The sequence below is a fragment of the Mytilus edulis genome, chromosome 1 (genome assembly GCF_963676685.1).
Source record: "Mytilus edulis chromosome 1, xbMytEdul2.2, whole genome shotgun sequence".
In the NCBI taxonomy this organism is placed as follows: Eukaryota; Metazoa; Mollusca; class Bivalvia; order Mytilida; family Mytilidae; genus Mytilus; species Mytilus edulis.
Window position 1 is genome coordinate 96858623 of NC_092344.1, and position 22731 is coordinate 96881353.

Consider the following 22731-nt stretch of genomic DNA (forward strand, 5'->3'; position numbering starts at 1 on the left):
GATCCGTTTTGAAGGCCGTACATTGACCTATAATGGTTTACTTTTATAAATTGTTATTTGGATGGAGAGTTGTCTCATTGGCACTCACACCACATCTTCCTTTATCTATTTTAAAAAAAGACTTCATCTTCAAATATACAATCGATATATTTTAGAATGTGAGGTTGGTACTTATGGGCCAAATTGTCAAGATACTTGTGATAACTGTAAATATACAGAATGTAACCAGTTCAATGGTACTTGTAGATATGGATGTTCTGCTGGATGGAAGGGAACCAAGTGTGAAATAAGTATGTTTTTAATATAGACTAATTTCAATTAATAATCTGTGAACAGTCTTGTTTACACTTAATACCATGACAATTCATGGCATTCAGATTATCAGAAGTCCATTACCAGTTCTCAGAAGTGCATTATTATTTTTGTTTTGTTTGACTTGAAACAGATTATTTAGAGAATGTCCATCTGGATAGTTTACTGAGAAACATTACACAGTGCTGGTAATTCATTTACCTTTATAACTTTAATGTATGCATCGAAAATCGATTCAAATATTCATATAAAAATATGAAGATGTGGTATGGTTGTCAATGATACAACTCCGAACTATAGACCAATTGACATAAAGTATAGAAATATAGATCACTTTTTGGAATTCAACAACGAGCAAAACCCATAATAGTAAAGGCCCCCGAAATGACAAATGTTATACAATACAGACGAGAAAACTAGCGTCCTGATTTATGTACAATACTTTTATGTAAAAAAAATGACATAAAGTAACAAATTTGTACAACAATGCAATTTGTTACAGAAGGGGTGGATAAAGCACAGGGGTGTTCTAACTTATTTTCCCCTTGACATGTTATATGAAGAACGCATATTTGCACTGATACAACTGCACCACGCCTAATATGATTAAATTGTACCTCAATTATTTATATATTATATATCGGTGCGTTCCTGTTCATGTGTGGGTGTGTGTGTTGATATAGATTTATAGATATATTTGATACTGATGAGGGTTGTATATAAAATATTTCGTTGAAAAAAAACTATGCATATATGACATGTTGTGTGATTGCTTATGTAGTTCTAAAGATGTAGTGTTTCTACGTTGTCCCTGATTTTCCTTTATCTATATAAAGCAGCAGGAATCTTGAATTAAAAATTTTGAGGACAAAACGAAGAATGGTATTCGGTTGATTGAGAACTACGGCCATTGATTTTTATTTGCATAAAGTTACAAAGGAGAAAGTCTGATGAACTATTGAAGAAAGTTACATTTGTATGTTAATATATACATGTCGAAAAGTTGATAATAGTTGTAAATAAATATAAGAAGATGTGGTATGAGTGAATGTTATTCACATAATAGTTTATATTGAAATTCAGGCATTGAAGATAAAAACGGGATGTCACTCATCAGAGAATTTTGTAACATCAAATTATTAATAGAGGTATCATACATCTGTTTTCCTTAGGATTACAAAATTATTAGAACATGTTACGACATTGTCAGTTTGTTTTCGAGTTTGTCTGTCCCTATTGTATCTTTCGCCCTTCTTTTATTTTACTATTACCTAAAGTAATATTTACATTGAATTATAAACACGCTTTTAGTGACATTATCTAAGACGAATGCAAATATGTACATTTTCATCTATAGACTCTTCATCTGCAGTACTGTTCTATCTATATACTTATAAATAAAGACTTCATCTTCAAATACAGTTTATATATTTTAGGATGTGAGAAAGGTACTTATGGGCCAAATTGTCAAGATACTTGTGATAACTGTAAAGATACAGAATGTAACCAGTTCAATGGTACTTGTAGATATGGATGTTCTGCTGGATGGAAGGGAACCAAGTGTGAAATAAGTATGTTTTTAATATAGACTAATTTCAATTAATAATCTGTGAACAGTCTTGTTTACACTTAATACCATGACAATTCATGGCATTCAGATTATCAGAAGTCCATTACCAGTTCTCAGAAGTGCATTATCATTTTTGTTTTGTTTGACTTGAAACAGATTATTTAGAGAATGTCCATCTGGATAGTTTACTGAGAAACATTACACAGTGCTGGTAATTCATTTACCTTTATAACTTTAATGTATGCATCGAAAATCGATTCAAATATTCATATAAAAATATGAAGATGTGGTATGGTTGTCAATGATACAACTCCGAACTATAGACCAATTGACATAAAGTATAGAAATATAGATCACTTTTTGGAATTCAACAACGAGCAAAACCCATAATAGTAAAGGCCCCCGAAATGACAAATGTTATACAATACAGACGAGAAAACTAGCGTCCTGATTTATGTACAATACTTTTATGTAAAAAAAATGACATAAAGTAACAAATTTGTACAACAATGCAATTTGTTACAGAAGGGGTGGATAAAGCACAGGGGTGTTCTAACTTATTTTCCCCTTGACATGTTATATGAAGAACGCATATTTGCACTGATACAACTGCACCACGCCTAATATGATTAAATTGTACCTCAATTATTTATATATTATATATCGGTGCGTTCCTGTTCATGTGTGGGTGTGTGTGTTGATATAGATTTATAGATATATTTGATACTGATGAGGGTTGTATATAAAATATTTCGTTGAAAAAAAACTATGCATATATGACATGTTGTGTGATTGCTTATGTAGTTCTAAAGATGTAGTGTTTCTACGTTGTCCCTGATTTTCCTTTATCTATATAAAGCAGCAGGAATCTTGAATTAAAAATTTTGAGGACAAAACGAAGAATGGTATTCGGTTGATTGAGAACTACGGCCATTGATTTTTATTTGCATAAAGTTACAAAGGAGAAAGTCTGATGAACTATTGAAGAAAGTTACATTTGTATGTTAATATATACATGTCGAAAAGTTGATAATAGTTGTAAATAAATATAAGAAGATGTGGTATGAGTGAATGTTATTCACATAATAGTTTATATTGAAATTCAGGCATTGAAGATAAAAACGGGATGTCACTCATCAGAGAATTTTGTAACATCAAATTATTAATAGAGGTATCATACATCTGTTTTCCTTAGGATTACAAAATTATTAGAACATGTTACGACATTGTCAGTTTGTTTTCGAGTTTGTCTGTCCCTATTGTATCTTTCGCCCTTCTTTTATTTTACTATTACCTAAAGTAATATTTACATTGAATTATAAACACGCTTTTAGTGACATTATCTAAGACGAATGCAAATATGTACATTTTCATCTATAGACTCTTCATCTGCAGTACTGTTCTATCTATATACTTATAAATAAAGACTTCATCTTCAAATACAGTTTATATATTTTAGGATGTGAGAAAGGTACTTATGGGCCAAATTGTCAAGATACTTGTGATAACTGTAAAGATACAGAATGTAACCAGTTCAATGGTACTTGTGCAGATGGATGTTCTGCTGGATGGAAGGGTTCCAAGTGTGACATGAGTATGTTAAATATATATAAATCTTTATCAGTTGATTTATCTAGTGAAAACCCTGTTTATTATGAAGATCAAGCTCACATGACAGCAGAAATTTAATAATATATATCTTAATGCCAAACTATTTAAAATGGCGGGACTTCACTTTTAAAGTTTTAAATCTGTGCTGAAAACCATCTTCGAATTGAAAGTAGCACACATATAGGATAATGAACAACGAGTATTTTTTGTTTGAAAGGACAAAGTACGATGAGCATGCGAGAACGGCTCCCAATTTTCGTTCAAACTATAAGTGACGTGCAAAAGATTACAATGCTATGTTTTTAAAGTTTAAAAGTTAAACCTATATTTTTGTAAACATCAATAGATTTGTCATTTTTCGCATGTATTATTCATGCTTTGTTGCTGTAAATTATTCACTATTCGCGAAAACGGCAGTTTCCAAACCTTTTCTGTATCTTATACTATAAGCGTATCTACGGACCACAATCATATTTATACCTGACCAACGCAAATTTGTATATTTTCATCTGTAGACTCGTTATCTGAGGTACTGGTAAATCCATATACTTATAAATAAAGACTTCGTCTTGAGATCCAATTTATATATTTTAGGATGTAAGAATGGTACTTATGGGCCAAATTGTCAAGATACTTGTGATAACTGTCAAGAAACAGAATGTAACCAGTTCAATGGTACTTGTACACGTGGATGTTCTGCTGGATGGAAGGGTCCCAAGTGTGAAATACGTATGTTTTAATATACACTAGTCTCAATTAATTATCTTGTGAACAGTCTTGTTTACACTTAATACCATGACAATTCATGGCATTCAGATTATCAGAAGTCCGTTACCAGTTCTCAGAAGTGCATTATTATTTTTGTTTTGTTTGACTTGAAACAGATTATCTAGCGAATGTTTATCTGGATAGTTTACTGAGAAACATTACACAGTGCTGGTAATTCATTTACCTTTATAACTTAGATTTATACATCGAAAATCGATTCAAATGTTCATATCAAAATAAGAAGATGTTGTATGGTTGTCAAAGATACAACTCTCAACTATAGACCAAGTGACATAAAGTATAGAAATATAGATCACATTTTGGACTTCAACAACGAGCAAAATCCATAATAGTAAAGGTCCCCGAAATGACAAATGTAATACAATACAAACGAGAAAACTAGCGTCCTGATTTATGTACAATACTTTTATGTAAAAAAAATGATATAAAGTACCAAATTTGTACAACAACGCAACTTGTTACAGCAGGGGTGGATAAAGCACAGGGGTATTCTAACTTATTTTCCCCTTGACATGTTATATGAAGTTTGCATATTTGCACTGATATAACTGCACCACGGCTAATATGATTTAATTATACCTCAATTATTTATATAAATGATTATATTATATATCGGTGCGTTCCTGTTCATGTGTGGGTGTGTGTGTGTTCATATAGATTTATAGATATATTTGATACTGATGAGGGTTGTATATAAAATATTTCGTTGAAAAAACTATGTATATATGACATGTTGTGTGATTGCTTATGTAGTTCTAAAGATGTGGTGTTTCTACGTTGTCCCTGATTTCCCTTTATCTATATAAAGCAGCAGGAATCTTGAATTAAAAATTTTGAGGACATTACGAAGAATGGTATTCGGTTGATTGAGAACTACGGCCATTGATTTTTATTTGCATAAAGTTACAAAGGAGAAAGTCCGATGAACTATTGAAGAAAGGTTGACGACCACTCTCGAAACCTACAGCATTAACATTTGTATGTTAATATATACATGGTCCATTCTTTTTTATGAAACAAAATATGGACAAATAGTTTATTTTGAAATTCAGGCATTGAAGACAAAAACGGGATGTCATTCATCAGAGAATTTTGTAACATCAAATTATTAATACAGGTATCAGACATCTGTTTTCCTTAGGATTACAAAATTTTTAGAACATGTTACGACATTGTCAGTTTATTTTCGATCTATGAGTTTGTCTGTCCCTATTGTATCTTTCGCCCTTTTTTTATTTTACTATTACCTAAAGTAATATTTACATTGAATTATAAACACGCTTTTAGTGACATTATCTAAGACGAAAGCAAATATGTACATTTTCATCTGTAGACTCTTCATCTGCAGTACTGTTCTATCTATATACTTATAAATAAAGACTTCATCTTCAAATACAGTTTATATATTTTAGGTTGTGAGAATGGTACTTATGGGCCAAATTGTCAAGATACTTGTGATAACTGTAAATATACAGAATGTAACCAGTTCAATGGTACTTGTACAGATGGATGTTCTGTTGGATGGAGGGGACCCAAGTGTGAATTAAGTATGTTTGATGTATGTTAATCTTAATCAGTTCAATTATCTGGTGAAAGGTCCTGTTTACAATACATACTATGAGGATCAAGCAAACAGTACAGCAGAAAATTAATACTTTATATCTTAATACCATACTGTTCATGTAATAAATAAGATGTCATTACTTAAAGGTTTACAGTGCTTAATGCCCGTGTCACACTGTCCCGATTTTTATATACGATGGACACCCGAATGCGAAAATTGTAAGTTCGTACGAAGTTGGTCCCGATCTCGTTAAAATACCAAAAAGTGACCGAAGCAAGTACGATGAATAACGAAGTCTATACGATGGTGCCGAAATTATATACGATAGCAAAAGATGGACATACGAAAGTTAACCGAAGACGGGTATTTAAGCTTCATATCTCAGCCGAAGCCTACACGATGGATCACAAAGGCTACACGATGGATTACGAAGGCTACACGATGGATTACGATGAAGGCGCGATGTCGATACGATGTCTAAAAGATACGAACAGAATTTTGACAACATATCTTTTCTGTACAAGTCTGCCATGCATGGCGGGAAATCGATCTTTTTGTCTTATTCTTATAAAACTTAGTTTATTATCCCTTCGCCTACTACATGTAAGTTGCGTGTAGATAAAATGGTTATGGACACTCAAAAACTAAAATGCTCAAAACTTGGTATGGTGTTACTCGTTAAGAATATCTTAAGCGCTATTGACCTTAAAGTTCAAAGGTCAAGGTCACAGTGGCAGTTGTAATACAAGTCAATATCACCCTTGTGGATACTCTAAAACCAATATGCTTCAAAAGATTTTAACCACATTTGGTATATTGTTCCTCCTTGTAATGATCTGACATTTTTTACGTTCAAGGCCAAAGGTCAAGGTCATGCAGATGGACTTGTTTTTTCTCCTTGAAATAGCATAATACACAGGAAATTGGTTGCTCATTTTTTTACCTGCTGGTTCTAAAGACAATATTAAAGGTATTTTCAGTTACTGAATGTTTTGGTTGATTTCTAAAAATATAGTTTATGTATCAAATATGCATATTCAATTTACCATTTTCTGCATGGGTCATATACAAATATAGTGTCCATATTTGTCCCCAATATGTTACATACGAGGGGATGCCACGCTCGGCATTGCCTTGTTTGAACTGTAAAATGTGTGCACTAGTCTTAATAATCACCCATAATTATGCCCATGTTTACTGATCTATCTTAAAGGTAAGGTAATGGGTTCGTTGATCCCTTTTATTCAAAAAGAGCTCTTTCCAGGAGAATATCATAACAATATAGACAAAAGGAAGGATGTGGGGAAAGCAACAAATGCGGCATAATATGACATATAGAAAACAAAATGGTTATGGAGTAAACATTCGTGGGACAACAACTCAGACGATACATAAAAATATGAAGAAAAAGTTGGTTTCCCTATATACGTGATTATTCAGACTGCAGTGTTGGTGTACGAGGCGCGTTTATGATTTTCATTATGTTACTTGATATGAAAAATTGACAAAAAATAACCTGAGCCTGTAATAGCTGCTCTTCTTGTTCCATATGAATTAATAGAAACAACGCTGTCGCCTTTCTTGTTCTCATAAAATCATATGATATGAGCTCCATGTTTTGTGAACGTCTTTCTTAACTGTCGTATTAGACTGACCAGTGCATATCGCGCATGGCACTTTAAATGTATTTTAGCTCAAAAATTAACTTACATTTAGCTGGATTTATTGCCGTCGTAGTTCCATCTTGTCGCCTTCGTACTTTTATTCGATGGCAACACGACGGGATTGCGAGGTCTTCACGAAGTCGTGTTGCCATCGTAAGACCTTCGGGTATCTTCGTGGTTCATTCGTGTAGACATCGTAATGTCAAAACTGCCCGATGGAAACGATGGAAACACGAATGCAATACGATGTGCAAAGATGCATTCCCGGTGACATTACGATGGTGAGGATGGTGATACGAACTCAATACGAACCCCCAACATCGGACGCACCTTCGGGGATTTTTTAACATGTTAAAAAATTTAGAACCCTTCCCGAAGTTGTTCCCGAAGGCTAGAAAAAGTGGCCGATGGTTCTACGATGGTTAAAGATGGCACTACGAATAGCCCGATCTGGATACGATCAGCCCCGATTTTGAAAATTTCCATTATCGTGTTGCCATCGGCGTAAAAATCGGGACAGTGTGACGCGGGCATAAAGAATAGAAAGTAATAGAAAGATTATCACCATTTAAGAGAAACTTGTGAAACATTGGGAGTATGTACATCAGGATGGGGTGGGCCAAGATGCAATCATACTAATTTCAATAACATTACATAGCATGTTAAGGTAGCTCAGTTCTCTTAGAAGTTTCCGGACCATTTAAGCTCAAAATATTACTTTTAAAGAGGTGTGTAAAAGGTACCGTTTTTCACATTGAAATGATAAAGGAAAATAGAGGTGTTGACGTATTTTTTATCGGAATATCAAAAAAACGTTCTATGACACTCAATCTAATTAAAAACCGATCTCTCATCCCTCCTGTTTCAGATATGTCGCGTGGGAGATCTAACGAAACCGGCTTTGAGGTCACATGTGAGTGAACTAAAAGTCATGAATTTATAAAGATATGCAAATGAGTTGACGACCTATTAATAAGCCAATCAAAAAAGTTTATGAATTATTATGGCTGACGACTTCGTCGTAAATAAAATGAGTTACATCCCTTTGCCTTACGTTAAACTTCCAAGATCGTGGAAGACTCAATTTCATTGGTCGAAAAAGACACACCTACGAGGTCACTCACATGTGACCTAAAAGCGGGTTTCGTTAGATCTCCCACGCGACATATCAGAAACAGGAGCGATGAGAGATCGGTTTTTAATTAGATTGTATGACACTTTGTCCAAAACTGTAATATAAAAAGCTGAAATAAAGCTTCAGAGAATGAGCAAATAAAAAACATAGCTCACCGAAAAGGAAAATTGAATATTTTGCATTGAAACCCAAAATTTTGACGGGAAAAGTGTGAAATTGGATGAAATGTCATACTGATTTTTTCACAGATACACGTAATAACGATTATATTTTTTTTGTGACAAAAGTACAATACTTTAACATTTTTAATCAATTAAAAGATTTAAAAAAAATAATAGTAAATTGACGACACAAACTTTTCGTGTGCATGGTAGTTCATGCGTGCAATTATGCACAGTCGAATAGTCCCGATCCACCTTAAGTGCAATAAAAAGTTGAAAATATTGTAAAAGTAAATAGTTGCAATAGTAAGAAAACAACAGCAACTGATTGCTATTGATCAATTTAGACTAATGTCCCTTTTTGAGGAGGTATAATTTTACATGAAATTAGTCTGAGATTACTCTGACGTCCAACGGCTGTTTTGCCAGACAAGCCGGGGCTGTGGGACGTCAGAGCTCGTCCCATATCAAAAACTGGATATTTGCCCACCCAAAATAGATGCGCTGCTTCGTCGCTATTGATACCGACTGACCGCCTTGGAATTATATAAATCGGGCATCAATCTATTCATTTTTCATTTAGCTCTTCATTTATGTAAGTTTCACCTACCTGCGAACCTTTATTTTTCTATATTTTAACAGTTTTCACTTAAAAAATTTAAGTTTTTATAATTTTTTTTTTTTTTTTTTATAATTTTCTATTTCTTATTTTTTTTTTTTTAATTCTTTTCTTTTTTTAAATTTTGGCAAAATTTCATTATTTTTTTTAAATTTTGGCAAAATTTTATTAATCCCCGGGTGAACAAGGGTGGGGTGTTATTTACACCAGGGTAGTCGACCAATCAGATTGCAGTATTTTTGCTGCATAAGAAATAAAGTAGGATATCAAGGTTTAAAATGTATCACATGTATATAACCCAAAACTTATATCATTACTTACACTAATTATCATTCTGTTACATCAGTTACATTGATAATAATAAAGAACCATTTAAAAGAAATAGGTTAACACTACCATTTCATGTGCTAATGTCCCATTTACGGAACCTCGACAGTTATTGTCGTGTGTTATAATTTGGTGTTGAATTAAAATCTTATTTTTTTTAATTTTATATTTTCATTACACACACATCTATCTATATATATATATATATATATATAAGTGCCTATAAATAGCAGCACATGACATACAAATCTATGGGAGTGTGGATTAATCAGTACAGAGATTAATTCAATTACACAAATAAAATTATAGATTGCCTAACAATGTAATTTTAACACACTATTTAGTATGTAAATATAAGAATGTTTAAAATATTTACAAAATGATGAAAATAAACGCAATATTTCGCTAGACCAACTAGCTTTATCAAGCGTGCATCTATCCAGGTGAAATCGGATGTAGATGATAAGAAACTTTTGCAGCTCAACGTCTGTGTTGCACTGAACTGCCTTCAAAATAAGAAAATTTTGCAGCTCAATGTATATGACCTCTTGCATTTAGCTGCTTTGAAAATAAGAAAATTTTGCAGCTCAATGTACATGTTGCACTTGGATTTAGCTACCTTAAAAATACATAATTGGTAGTTGAAGTTAGCAACGTCCATTGGCCAATATTACGGGATAAAAAGGACGATGCTTTGTTTTAAATTATTCTTTATCTTTCCTGTATCTTTTTTTGTCTTTTTCGTTAAGACCATCAGGTTCTAAAGTGTGGAGTTGGTGGATCCAAAAGTTTTCTCTTCTCCTTCTCGCCGTGGTGTCCCATTCGGTGTTGACTTCTATAATTTGGAAAGTGACATTATCAAAAGGATGTTTCGTTGAACGAAGATGTCTTGTGAGAGGACAGTTTTTGTTGGTTTTGTACGATGAACGATGGTTATTGAGCCGAATATATATATATATATATATATATATATATATATATATATATATATATATATATATATATATATATAAACTGGGGATGATAAAGAGCTTCGTATATTTATAGAAACCTAGACATTCTTGAAGACAATGTGTTGCTCTACACATGTATTGTGTGGGTCTTTTGTTGCGCCTGATCTCCCTTAATTTATAATAGAACACACCCACGAAATCGCGGGCATTTAGAGCTTGGTTGAGAGTATGTAAACTGTTGTAGAGTGAATTTTTGAAAAAGATTTTATGACTGGAAAATTTCAGGAATGGTATCAAAAGTCAAAGGTACTTGGTGGCAGAGCAATTTATTTTAGCCCTCCCGTTTTTTTTCCAAATCCGTTATTTTTTTTTATTATTTTGTATTAATTTCCATATACTGTGAACACGCATATATTATAATCTCTATATAATAGATGAAAACAAGAAGATATTTTATTTTCCAATTATGGGCCCCAAAGGCTGGTAGGTGTGTACTGACTAATAAATAAGTCTTAGATGCACACTTGTGTTATTAGTTCTTATTGGATTTGAACTAGCTGTCACTAACTGCGAGTACTCTTAGCTCTGTACTTAGGGTCTTTTTGAGGTTGGGATGTACAAGTACCCGGTCACGTCGATTCCGTGTTTTTGGTTTTATTCATCTGATGAGGTAGCCAGTTTCAACTAATTCTAATAGTTCGTTCTTATGTTGTACTGTAATATCTCTGTCTCAAGTAAGGGGAGGGTTGGGATCCCGCTTACACGTTTAATCCCGACACATTCTATATTTAAGTCTCGGTCCCAAGTCAGGAGTCTATAGTTCAGTGGTTGTCGTTTTTTTTCTGAGTTACAAATATGTATTTTGCTCATTTTTGTAAATTATTTAAGCCGGTAGCTTTCTAGTTTGAATTGTTTTAAATTTGTCATTTCGGGGCTTTAATAGATGACTATGCGGTATGTGCTTTGCTCCTTGAACGGAGTCCATGTTGAAGGCCGAATAGTGAAAAATAGTTGTTAATTTCTGTATCTGATTTTATTATAGAAAAAAAAATAATAAAAAAAAACAGTCAACATTGTGTTTAGTCTTAATAACTATAAAAAAAATATGTCAACCAAGGCAAAGAACATTTTTCAAAAATCGAAAGACAAGAATACAAATATTCATCATAACAAAATACCACAATTGCGGAATATAAATGTACCGAGCCACTTCAAATGGATTGTTACATTGTAGCGAACACATCTCCAGAATAAACTAGGCTTTACAATAAACTAAAAACTATGATACTTAATAGCCAAAAAAACAAGACAAACCCTCAATTACGTGCTCCTGACTTGGAACAGTTACATACAGAATGCCCTTTCTTCAATTGAAAACATAATTTTGGGCGATCACCTCTTACAGGTATGTCCTAACATATATACAAGTCTTTGAGCGGGCATGTATAGCAATATTTTAAAATAAAGTGCATTAAATGAAAACTGTATTGTTTATGCAGGCTGTAGTGATAGTACCTATGGTGAGAATTGCCGGCTTCAATGTCACTGTTTGGATGGCAATACGTGTAATAAATTGAATGGTCAATGTCCTAATGGATTGTGTGATCCGGGATGGAAATTAAACACTTGTAGTCACAGTAAGTGAAATATAAGTATTAGCTAGTAGAAACTATTTACATGTAGTAGAAAAAAGTATTACATTGTACAAAATACATTAAAGTTCCCTATATGAAATGTAATTCATTTTGATACCATTTGTGATGATGAAATCGTTATACGCTTCTCTATGTGTTTGTATTACCAACGAGTTGGTTGACCGTTATTGAATATCAATTTCACATATGATATTGGATGTGTTCTTTATATCGTAACTACAATCCTGTTCCCTATTTACGAATGTGACTTACCTAATTAGACTATTTACGGGGTTTTCTATTAATATGAGCAACACGACGGGTGCCCAATATGGAGCAGAATTTGATTATCCCTCCGGACCACCTGAGATCACCCACAGTGTTTGGTTGGGTTCGTTTTGCGTGTCTTTAGTGTTCTGCGTTGTTTTTTATGTACTATTATTTGTCTGTTTGTCTTTTTTTTTTTATAAGCCATAATTTGACAGTTTGTTTTTGATCTATGAGTTTGATTTTTCTCTGGTATCTTTCGACCCTCTTTTGTAGCATTACATACTTAAATTAGTTTTAAATTTTATGTTAATTATATTTTAGTCTATGGCAAAGGAGCATTTGGACAGATCTCTCTTCAAAATGAACAAATTGCAAAACCGACAATTATAATCGTTACAATGGAACTTACGATCCATTGGGAATATGTAAATTAGGGTGCAATTTTAGTAAATTGATTTTGTTAATAAATAATAACATCTTAAAAGCCAATAGATCAAGAACAACAGAAGTAAAATATGGGTACATAATATCAGATAAAAATGTAAATTGATAATTATGAAGAAATAAATACATGCATGCACATTGTTTATTCCTACAAAATTAGAGAGATGTTAACTGTGTCTTAGTTATTTAAAAGAGTAATAAATGGTGGGTTTTAAATTGCATAATAAAAATTATATATACGATCTGAATTCCACTTTTCTCTGTATTTTGTAGAATGTGACACAGGCTTCTACGGAGTAAACTGTTCTTTTTCCTGTAGCAATTGCATAACTGAGTCTTGTGATCATTTTAAAGGAATATGTAAAACTGTTGGATCGTGTAAAGCAGGATATCGTGGTATAAAATGTAACCAATGTATGTAAACCAAACTTTTTACTTCTAATTGTATTCACTATCATTCTAACAGGAAGAGAAATAGTATTTATTATAAATAGGTAACAGAAGATTGATTGATTGGTGGTTGCTAAACATATTTTGGCTACTATGTAATGCATGTTCAGGATGAGTACAATGAATAAACTCATCAAAGATACCGGGATTAAACTTTGTATTTACGCCAGACGCGCGTTTCGTCTACAAAAGACTCATCAGTGACGCTCGATTTCAAAAAAGTTTAAAAGGCCAAATAAAGTAAGAAGCTAAAGAGCATTGAGGACTAAAATTCCTAAAAGTTTTCACAGATAACTCTGACAGAAAACATTAGGACTGTCCTGTAATAGAGGTGGTCCGGTATGAAGGTAATAAAAATATTAAACTCCAATGTAAATTCAAAAAGGGGAGGTGCAAAAAAACTTTCAAAATCAAACGTTATCAATCATAGGAAGAAGTAAAAACAACTGCAATTTGCCTGACTTTATACATGTAGATGCATTTTTTAATGAAAATTGTGGATAAATATAGATAAGATGCTGTATGAGTGCCTATAGACAACTCTCAATTCAAGTAACAATGGATAAAATGTAAACAAACGGCCTTCAACACAGGACATTGGCTCAAAACAGCAAGCTATACAGGGCCAAGAATTACTGACTAGTGTAAGTAAGGTCAAACAGGTAAACCAACAGCCCAAAGAATTATTGAAAATTTAATTTTTTAGCTACCTTTACATTTCTCTTATAGTTGTCCTGGAAAATGACAGAATACTGCATAGGAACAAACATTTTGCCATGTAAAATATGCCACCTACGGACTATTGTAATAGCTGTTGGAAGGGATCTTACATTTAATTGGAAGAGACAGTGGGTGGTACTCAGTTGACACGAGGCTTCAAAATTAATGTCCCCATTAATGTGTCTGCAAATTTGTACATTCGTAATAGCCGAACAGAGGCCACCACTTTGTCAAGGATTTTACTGCATGGTTGAATAAGACATAAATGACCATATGTCTATTTTACATTCACCCTTGGCCTTGGTATCATAGGATGAATTGTCCTTTACAGAGACATGTTTAATTTTCAGATATCTCAACTTAAAACGAATACAAACGAAATTTTATAACTTTCTGATTACATTTTTGAAATATCTTAAAATTCTGACGAAAATATAAAATAAAATCCAATGATGAAATATCTATAAGATAACAGAAATTAACAAATCACAGAGCCCGTAAATTTAGACAAGATCCGGGTAAACTTATCGATTCTTCAAAGAATCATATTATCAAACATTACTAATTAAAAAGTGCAATTACAACTTTTACAATATTGTTTTATTTGTTTAAATATTGAATTTGTTATCAATATATTCAAACCAAGACATGTATTTTATGACTGTTCATGACGTTTAAATACTAACTAGAACACACCCGCGAAATCGCGGGCATATACAGCTTGTGAATTGTTGTAGGATGATGTTTGTAAAAGATAATTATGTATCATGGACAATTTCAGAAAAGGTATCAAAAGCCCTCTCTCTTTTTTCAAAATTCGATATTTGTTTCCTTTCTGTAAAATTCAACTATTTTGTGTTTCTGGCCTCAGACCACAATTATTCTTCTCTTTTGCTACAATGCATCTTTTGGAAAAAGTCAAATTAAATTAAAAATTTGCACCGCTTCAAACATGAAATAAATGTAACTACTTGTATATATAATATACCATTATTAGTCTTATAAAATATGCTTCTAGGACAATCGGATCCATCAGTGTTTTTTCTTTTGAGAGCCTTATTAACATGCCAATGGTAGGATATGAATCTTGTATTAATGACTATTAAAGACCGACTAAGGCTAATTTGAGGGGTGGCCTGATCCCGAAATCCCGGTCTTAAAAACATGAAATTCCGAGATGCAAAATTTAAAGAAATTCATTTCCCGAAATACCGAAATCGAAAAATATATTCCCGGATCCCGTATTGATCAATCCCCAGATCCCGAGCTTAAAAACACCCGATCCCGAAGTCCCGAAAAAGGTCCTGCCTCCCTCTAGTCTCTACCCCACTTTCATTTTTGCCAGATCACTACTTTCACTTTCAACAATAAATGTGTATATCCCATTTATGTGCATTATGTTTTCTAGTCTGTACATCCGTGCGTTCGTTCGTTCGATCGTTCGTTCATGACGTCCGTCCGTCCGTCCGTCCCTCTTCATGTTAAAGTTTTTGGTCGAAGTTTTTGATAAAGTTAAAGTCCAATCAACTCGAAACTTAGTAAATATAGTACCAAGGTGGCATCTGTGTACTATGGACACATTCTTGTTTCCACATGTTAAATACTTATTTTAATATTTATGCAACTGGTATGACCCTAGCGTTCCTGGTGAAGGTAAATCCAGAAAAGCGCTTCGGACGCAAGAAATTAATAACGTGTTGTTTTCAATATTTTACATCACTGGATCGATACCTCTGCTGGTGGACTATCAGTCCCCGAGGGTATCATCAGCTCGGTAGTCAGTATTTCGGTACTGACATGATTTAACAAACTTTACTAAAATTGTCCGTTTATAAATTTATAAATTATAAAGAAACTAAGGTTTCAACTCCCTCAGGTAAAGTTGGCTTTAGATGAATTTGGCTATTATTTTAGGTATTTTTTGACATACAGCTCTTCAACGGTTTCGGTACTTATACATCTTCGGATTTCAAATGTTTGGCTTTGAGCGTTCCTGATGAAGGTAAATCCAGAAAAGCGCTTCGGACGCAAGAAATTAATAACGTGTTGTTTTCAATATTTTACATCACTGGGTCGATACCTCTGCTGGTGGACTATCAGTCCCCGAGGGTATCATCAGCTCGGTAGTCAGTATTTCGGTACTGACATGATTTAACAAACTTTACTAAAATTGTCCGTTTATAAATTTATAAATTATTAAGAAACTAAGGTTTCAACTCCCTCAGGCAAAGTTGGCTTTAGATGAATTTGGCTATTATTTTAGGTATTTTTTTACATACAGCTCTTCAACGGTTTCGGTACTTATACATCTTCGGATTTCAAATGTTTGGCTTTGAGCGTTCCTGATGAAGGTAAATCCAGAAAAGCGCTTCGGACGCAAGAAATTAATAACGTGTTGTTTTCAATATTTTAAATAGTAAACATTTCAAAGAAAACAATAGACAGAATACAAAGCATCTATATATTAAAGTAGCATAATCGTAGTTTACATGTAGATAAAACGCGTAAAATAATTGTCCTCTCTAAGGAGGTATAATAGTTGTGGTTCTTGCGATCCAAACACCATGATATGGAGAACGCTCTGATTGGCTTATTTATTTTTCGATTTTTGTTATTTATCATACGATTGGTTGTTTTAAACCGGAAGTCTTATCTATGACTAAAAGTCAGTCTGATGACGGAATCAATATCCGGACTCTTTTTTTGTCGTTTTTCTCCAAAAATAACTCAATCTGAATAATCATAAGAATGGATGACAAATGCGACTATGCATGTTACCTACAGAACACAGAGGCATGGTGATTAATTAATCGTGGAAGGAAGAGAAGCGACACACAAAATGAGGTCTTCTCGTTTAATAGTATAGATGTGTATTAGTTGATTATATTCTCTGATGCATGATATTTTTTAACTTTTTAATTGTTTTTGGCTCTTAACTTATTTTCAGTACTCTAAAATCGTGCTTTCGGATTAATGTGACCTGCTGATACAATTCGTTATGCTTTTTAGTTATTTAATGTTTAATTATCTATAATTGTTGTATCTCATTGCTCTATTTCTAATATATACAAGCTTTGGTTGGTGTTTTGTATGACTTCTGGTCTCGTACCATGAAAAACAAAGTTGTTTATTTTGTAAAACAAATCTGTTCTCTATTGATACTGTATACCTTACAACAAAATTATTTTAATTTTCCTGTGTACATTATTCTGTTAAGTGGCATTTTGTTCAAGGTTATGATTGACTTTCTGAAATTGTCTAACATCTCACTTCTTTAGTTAAGCCTTTTCATTTGATATTTTATAGCTGGTCTTTCTATGTTGTGATGTTATGTTTCAGGTTAGAGTTAAGGTTATTACCTATTAAAACGTTTAATCACGCTGCATTTGTTTGCACCTGTTCTAAGTCAGGAACCTGATGTTCAGTAGTTGTCGTTCGTTGGTGTGGTTAATAAGTTTAACTGTTTCTCGTGATGTTTTTATTATATACTAATAGTTTAGACCGCTGGTTTCTCCGTTTCAATGGTTTTACACTAGTGATTTTTGAAGCCCTTTTTTGCTTGCTGTTTGGTTTGAGCCGTGGCTCCTTGTTGAAGACCGTAATTTGACCTATAATGGTTAATTTTACAAATTGTGACTAGGATTGAGAGTTGTTTCATGGGCACGTTTTTTTATATCTACACACTAAATATATTTATTACACACATATTTGCATTCACGGTTCTATAATATTATAATTTAGCACTGAAAAGTGTTAAAACATCTTCTAATTAAATCCCTTTGATGTTGATCTAAACTTATTGATCTTTCATTAATTTGTATTGGCTTTTGAACTTACCTTAAAAAAATTATCGAAAGAAAATCAATAGGTCTTTCCACAGAAAAGTGGAAGTGGAAAGACCTAATAACCAGTACACAATCAGTAGGTCTTTCGACAGTTGAAGATCTTGTTGGGGTTTACACATTCACTGTGACTTCAACAACTTTATTATTTAATAATCCATCATATTTTATACAGTGAATTCCTTTGAATCTTTATTGGCATGTTCATGTCAGTTACTTTGTCAATGGTTTCTTTTTTTTCATATCTTATCCTTTTCTTGTTTCCACATCTGGGACAATGTAGAGCTTAGGACAATGTAGATATTGACACAATGTTAACACTAGTCTCAAACAGTTAAGAACCACATGCGATCGTGATTAAGGTGTGACCTTTCCTGTGACGGCGATTGTAGAAGCGGAAACAAACCCCTTTTTAGAATTTGGTGATTACAGGAGAGACATATAATTGTTGACAGTTTATTATTGTGTTTGACTTTCTGTCTCATTGACATACACCTAACATCTTCTTTATTCATGCAAATTCATTTGTTTCAGTCATTCTTTTCAGGGTTTCAGGATAAAGAAAGATTTATTTATATCGGAAGTTCGTGTATTCTGGTCATGGTTGTTATCACTTTGATAACATATATTTGTTACAAAAAATCAAGAAAAAAGCCAGCATTAGACAATGCAAAATCAAAAGACGGTGATGAGGAAAGTCGTCAGAGAAAGAGTGTCGTTCATTTGATAAAAGATCAAACAAACACTGAAAAAAACGAGTATGACGAAATTGACGACAGTTTGCTATGCGATTTAAAACTCTCGACAAATGAAGAAAACAATTTGGATTTTGTCAAAGATGATGACAACAGTACCTCAGTCAATGAATATGTCAACGAAGGTTACTTGAATACGTATCAACCAATCATATCAACGGAGGTGAATGTTCATCTTTATGACTCAACGAATGACTATTCAACTATCGCAGATGAAAATCAAAGGATTTCGGAGTATCTCCATCCGTACCAAACACTGGCAATGAACTCCATTGAATCTAAAAACGAGTATACTGAACTTAGAAAAAAGGAGAACACCCAAACCATGGAGAATGAAATAACTAAAGCCTAATTATTTTTAGACATATAACTTATAGATTCTATCCTAGATTATGTGTACAATAGATATTAAGATTTTTTTTTAGTTGCATGTTGTTTTTCATAAAAAAAAAACCAAACAATTGTTTTGATCATATTTGTTTTCATATCTAGATCATACGTTATGTCATGTCTAGCTATATTAATTAAAAATAATCCATACTCATCAATTTCCGGTCAATGTCACACTTTCCTACAAACATTTAAAATAACTGCGCAATTCATTCGTCTGCATGTTTAATGTCGCTGTATATTATAATGCAAAAAATCGAAAACTAAAAATAAACAAATTAAAAAAATATTGTGATGATTGCCTATCAGAAAGCCTTTGAAAGCCAGAGAAAAGACTATTAAATTTTATGTTTGCATTGGAGAAAGTATGTATTTTTCCATTATTGGTTGGTATCGTGCCTTTCTGAAAAGTATTCAAGCCGTTCTATCATGTCGTCTGCATGTTTTCCATCTCTCCATCTGCCCGTCGTAATTTTATTTATATAGCAAATTAAGAGATACTGAGTAACTGAATGTGTACTGTCTTCTAGTCATTTCCCAATTACGTTCTCCTCTTTTGAGTATAGATGGTTGCTTATCGAGATAAGTGTATGACTAGAAATGCTTAGGTCCCTTTTATGATATATTGTTTTATAATATTTAACAACCTACCACGTACGTAAATGTCTGTTGAGGTATTAACTTTGACCTGGTAAACAGGAATTGAATATAAGATCAATTGATCAAACAGTATAATATTTGATATTGATTCAATTTCAACGGAATTCTCTTTAAAAATTTGAATCACTACTTTCGTTTTGAATGATTAAACAGTTTACTGCTAAGCTTAATGAAAACAAGATCTATCCTTTCGCCATCATAGTTTCGTGAATTGGCTGTTATGTCGGACTATAAGGCTGTCAGAATAACGGACTATTATTTAAAAAAGAAGATGTGGTATGATTGCCAATGAGACAACTGTCCACAGGAGACCAAAATGACACAGAATTTAACAACTATAGGTCACCGTATGGCCTTCAACAATGAGATAAGACCATACCGCGTATTCAGCTATAAAAGACCCCGAAATGACAACGTAAAACAGTTCAAACGAGAAAGTTAACGGCCTTATTTATATAAACAAAAATGAACGAAAAACAAATATGCAACACATAAACAAACGACAACCACTGAATTACAGGCTCCTGACTTGGAACAGGTACATACATACATAATGTGGCGGGTTAAAACATGTCTACTGCACAGACTTACAGACTATCAAACCGTCGAATTTCTGGAATGTTTGAATTTCAGGGTGTCGGATCATAGCTATGCTGCCACAGTATGTGAAAAAGCAACTCAAAAAGAGAAGAACAGGTATCTGAAAAAAATGCGCATATTGATAGAACAAAAGGAGGTAGGGCCAATTTCCCATGATTGTTTTTACAGAAGGACCAATTTCAAAAAATTGCTGAGAGAATAAAAACAAAAAAATACAACTGCTCTTTGATGAATATCTGTATTTTCTATATTATATCTGAAAAATAGATAATTTACCACCCAAAAAAAGGAAGAAAGTTAACAAGAGGCTGTCACAACGACAGCAAACCGGATTTATTAATATTTATTTGTGTCCTGGCAATATCACAAGAACCTATACTGAAGAATGGTGAAAGTGAAAATCGTCAATATCAAATTTGACCTCCATTTTGTCATCAGTATCAACATCTTAAAATTTGAAAAGCTTAGATTGAATGGTTCATGAGTAAATGCAACAACGTGAATGGAAACGCCATTTCACAATCTTTCAAGAACCATAACTCCTGAACGGTAAAAGTCAAAATCGTCATTATTGAACTTGACCTTTAATTTGCCATCAGTAACAACATATAATAATTTCAAAAGCTTTGGTTGAATGGTTCATGAGAAAATGCACGGACACGACTGGAAACACCATTTTTCAATCTTTCAAGAACCATAACTCCTGAACGATAAAAGTCAAAATCGTCATTATTGAACTTGACCTCTATTTTGTCATCAGTAACAACATATTAAAATTTGGGAAGCTTTGGTAAAACAGTTCATGCGTAAATGCACGGACACGACTGAAAACACCATTTTTCAATATTTCAAGAACCATAACTCCTGAACGGTAAAAGTCAAAATCGTCATTATTGAACTTGACCTCCATTTTGTCATCAGTAACAACATATTAAAATTTGGGAAGCTTATGTAGAACAGTTCATGCGTAAATGCATGGACACGACTGGAAACTCGATTTTTCAATCTTTCAAGAACCATAACTCCTGAACGGTAAAAGTCAAAATCGCCATTATTGAACTTGACCTCCATTTTGTCATCAGTAACACATATTAAAATTTGGGAAGCTTAGGTAGAACAGTTCATGCGTAAATGCACGGACACGACTGGAAACTTCATTTTTCAATCTTTCAAGAACCATAACTCCTGAACGGTAAAAGTCAAAATCGCCATTATTGAACTTGACCTGCATTTAGTTGTCAGTAACAACATATTAAAATTTTAAAAGCTTTGGTTGAACGCTTCATGAGTTAATGCACGGACAACATTTGATTGCCGCACGCCCGACCGACCGACCGCCCGCCCGCCGTACATCCCAAAATCAATAACCGACATTTTTGTCACAAAAATCCGGTTAAAAACGCGGAATTTATCGTGTTTTTAGGTGAAAAAAAAACCCAACATGGAATCCCTGGTTCAAGAAGGACAGTTCAAAGCAAAACAAAGCTATGATATTTGTTGTTATACATGTAACTTGTACAACCTTTTCCCTCAAAAATGTTTTGGTTTAGGGTTTTTTGAATATCTAAAACAACAACTTTGATTAATAAAAAGTGGAAAATCACTAAATTGAACCCATGTAGCTGCTTATTTATAAGCAATAGGTCAACTATATTTAGTGAATTGAATGATTGCAAGGTGTACATGCAGTTCTCGTTTGGTTTATATGACCTTGACCTCATTTCTTTATGTGATAGTTACTGTAAAGCCTTATATTTAGGACTATCAATATAATATCAATTGTAAGTAAACAAGACGAGACATTTCAGCGTGTGCACTCTTGTATATATCAGTTCTTATTATATGATATAAGTTTTGCTGATGTTGAAGATCAAACGGTGATCTGCTGCTGATGGCATCTCAATCATTTAGTTGCTGGTAGACAGATGTCTCGATGGCAATTATATAACATCTTCTTTTTTTCAAATTTTTATTAAACTTTAATTAGACAAAAAGATCAGTAAAGAAGGTCTTTAATAAGACTGAAAATGTTTGTCCAGCCTATGATAGTAATACGTCAATATGTTTACTGGCTGTGTATCCGCCTGTCCATAACGATTTGGTTTAAAGTTTCGATATATACCAATTTACCATATAGTTGAGGTCACATCAACTGGAAACTCAGGTGCAAGGACATGTTTGATGTGAACTTTTTAAATAAATGTCAAATAAGGTTTTTTTTTTATCAAAAAATCGGGATTGACTGAAATCGGAAATGTGAA

General features: G+C 33.1%; 1 protein-coding gene across 1 annotated transcript in view; it reads left to right on the plus strand.

Annotated features, from left to right (window-relative positions):
* Positions 1-22731, plus strand: part of LOC139516026 (multiple epidermal growth factor-like domains protein 11) — a 271615-nt gene that overhangs the window by 136366 nt on the left and 112518 nt on the right. The window contains exons 11-13 of the mRNA XM_071305834.1: positions 1749-1883; positions 3342-3476; positions 4088-4222. Coding sequence (XP_071161935.1) covers positions 1749-1883; positions 3342-3476; positions 4088-4222 — 405 coding nt within the window. The remainder of the gene's footprint in view (positions 1-1748; positions 1884-3341; positions 3477-4087; positions 4223-22731) is intronic.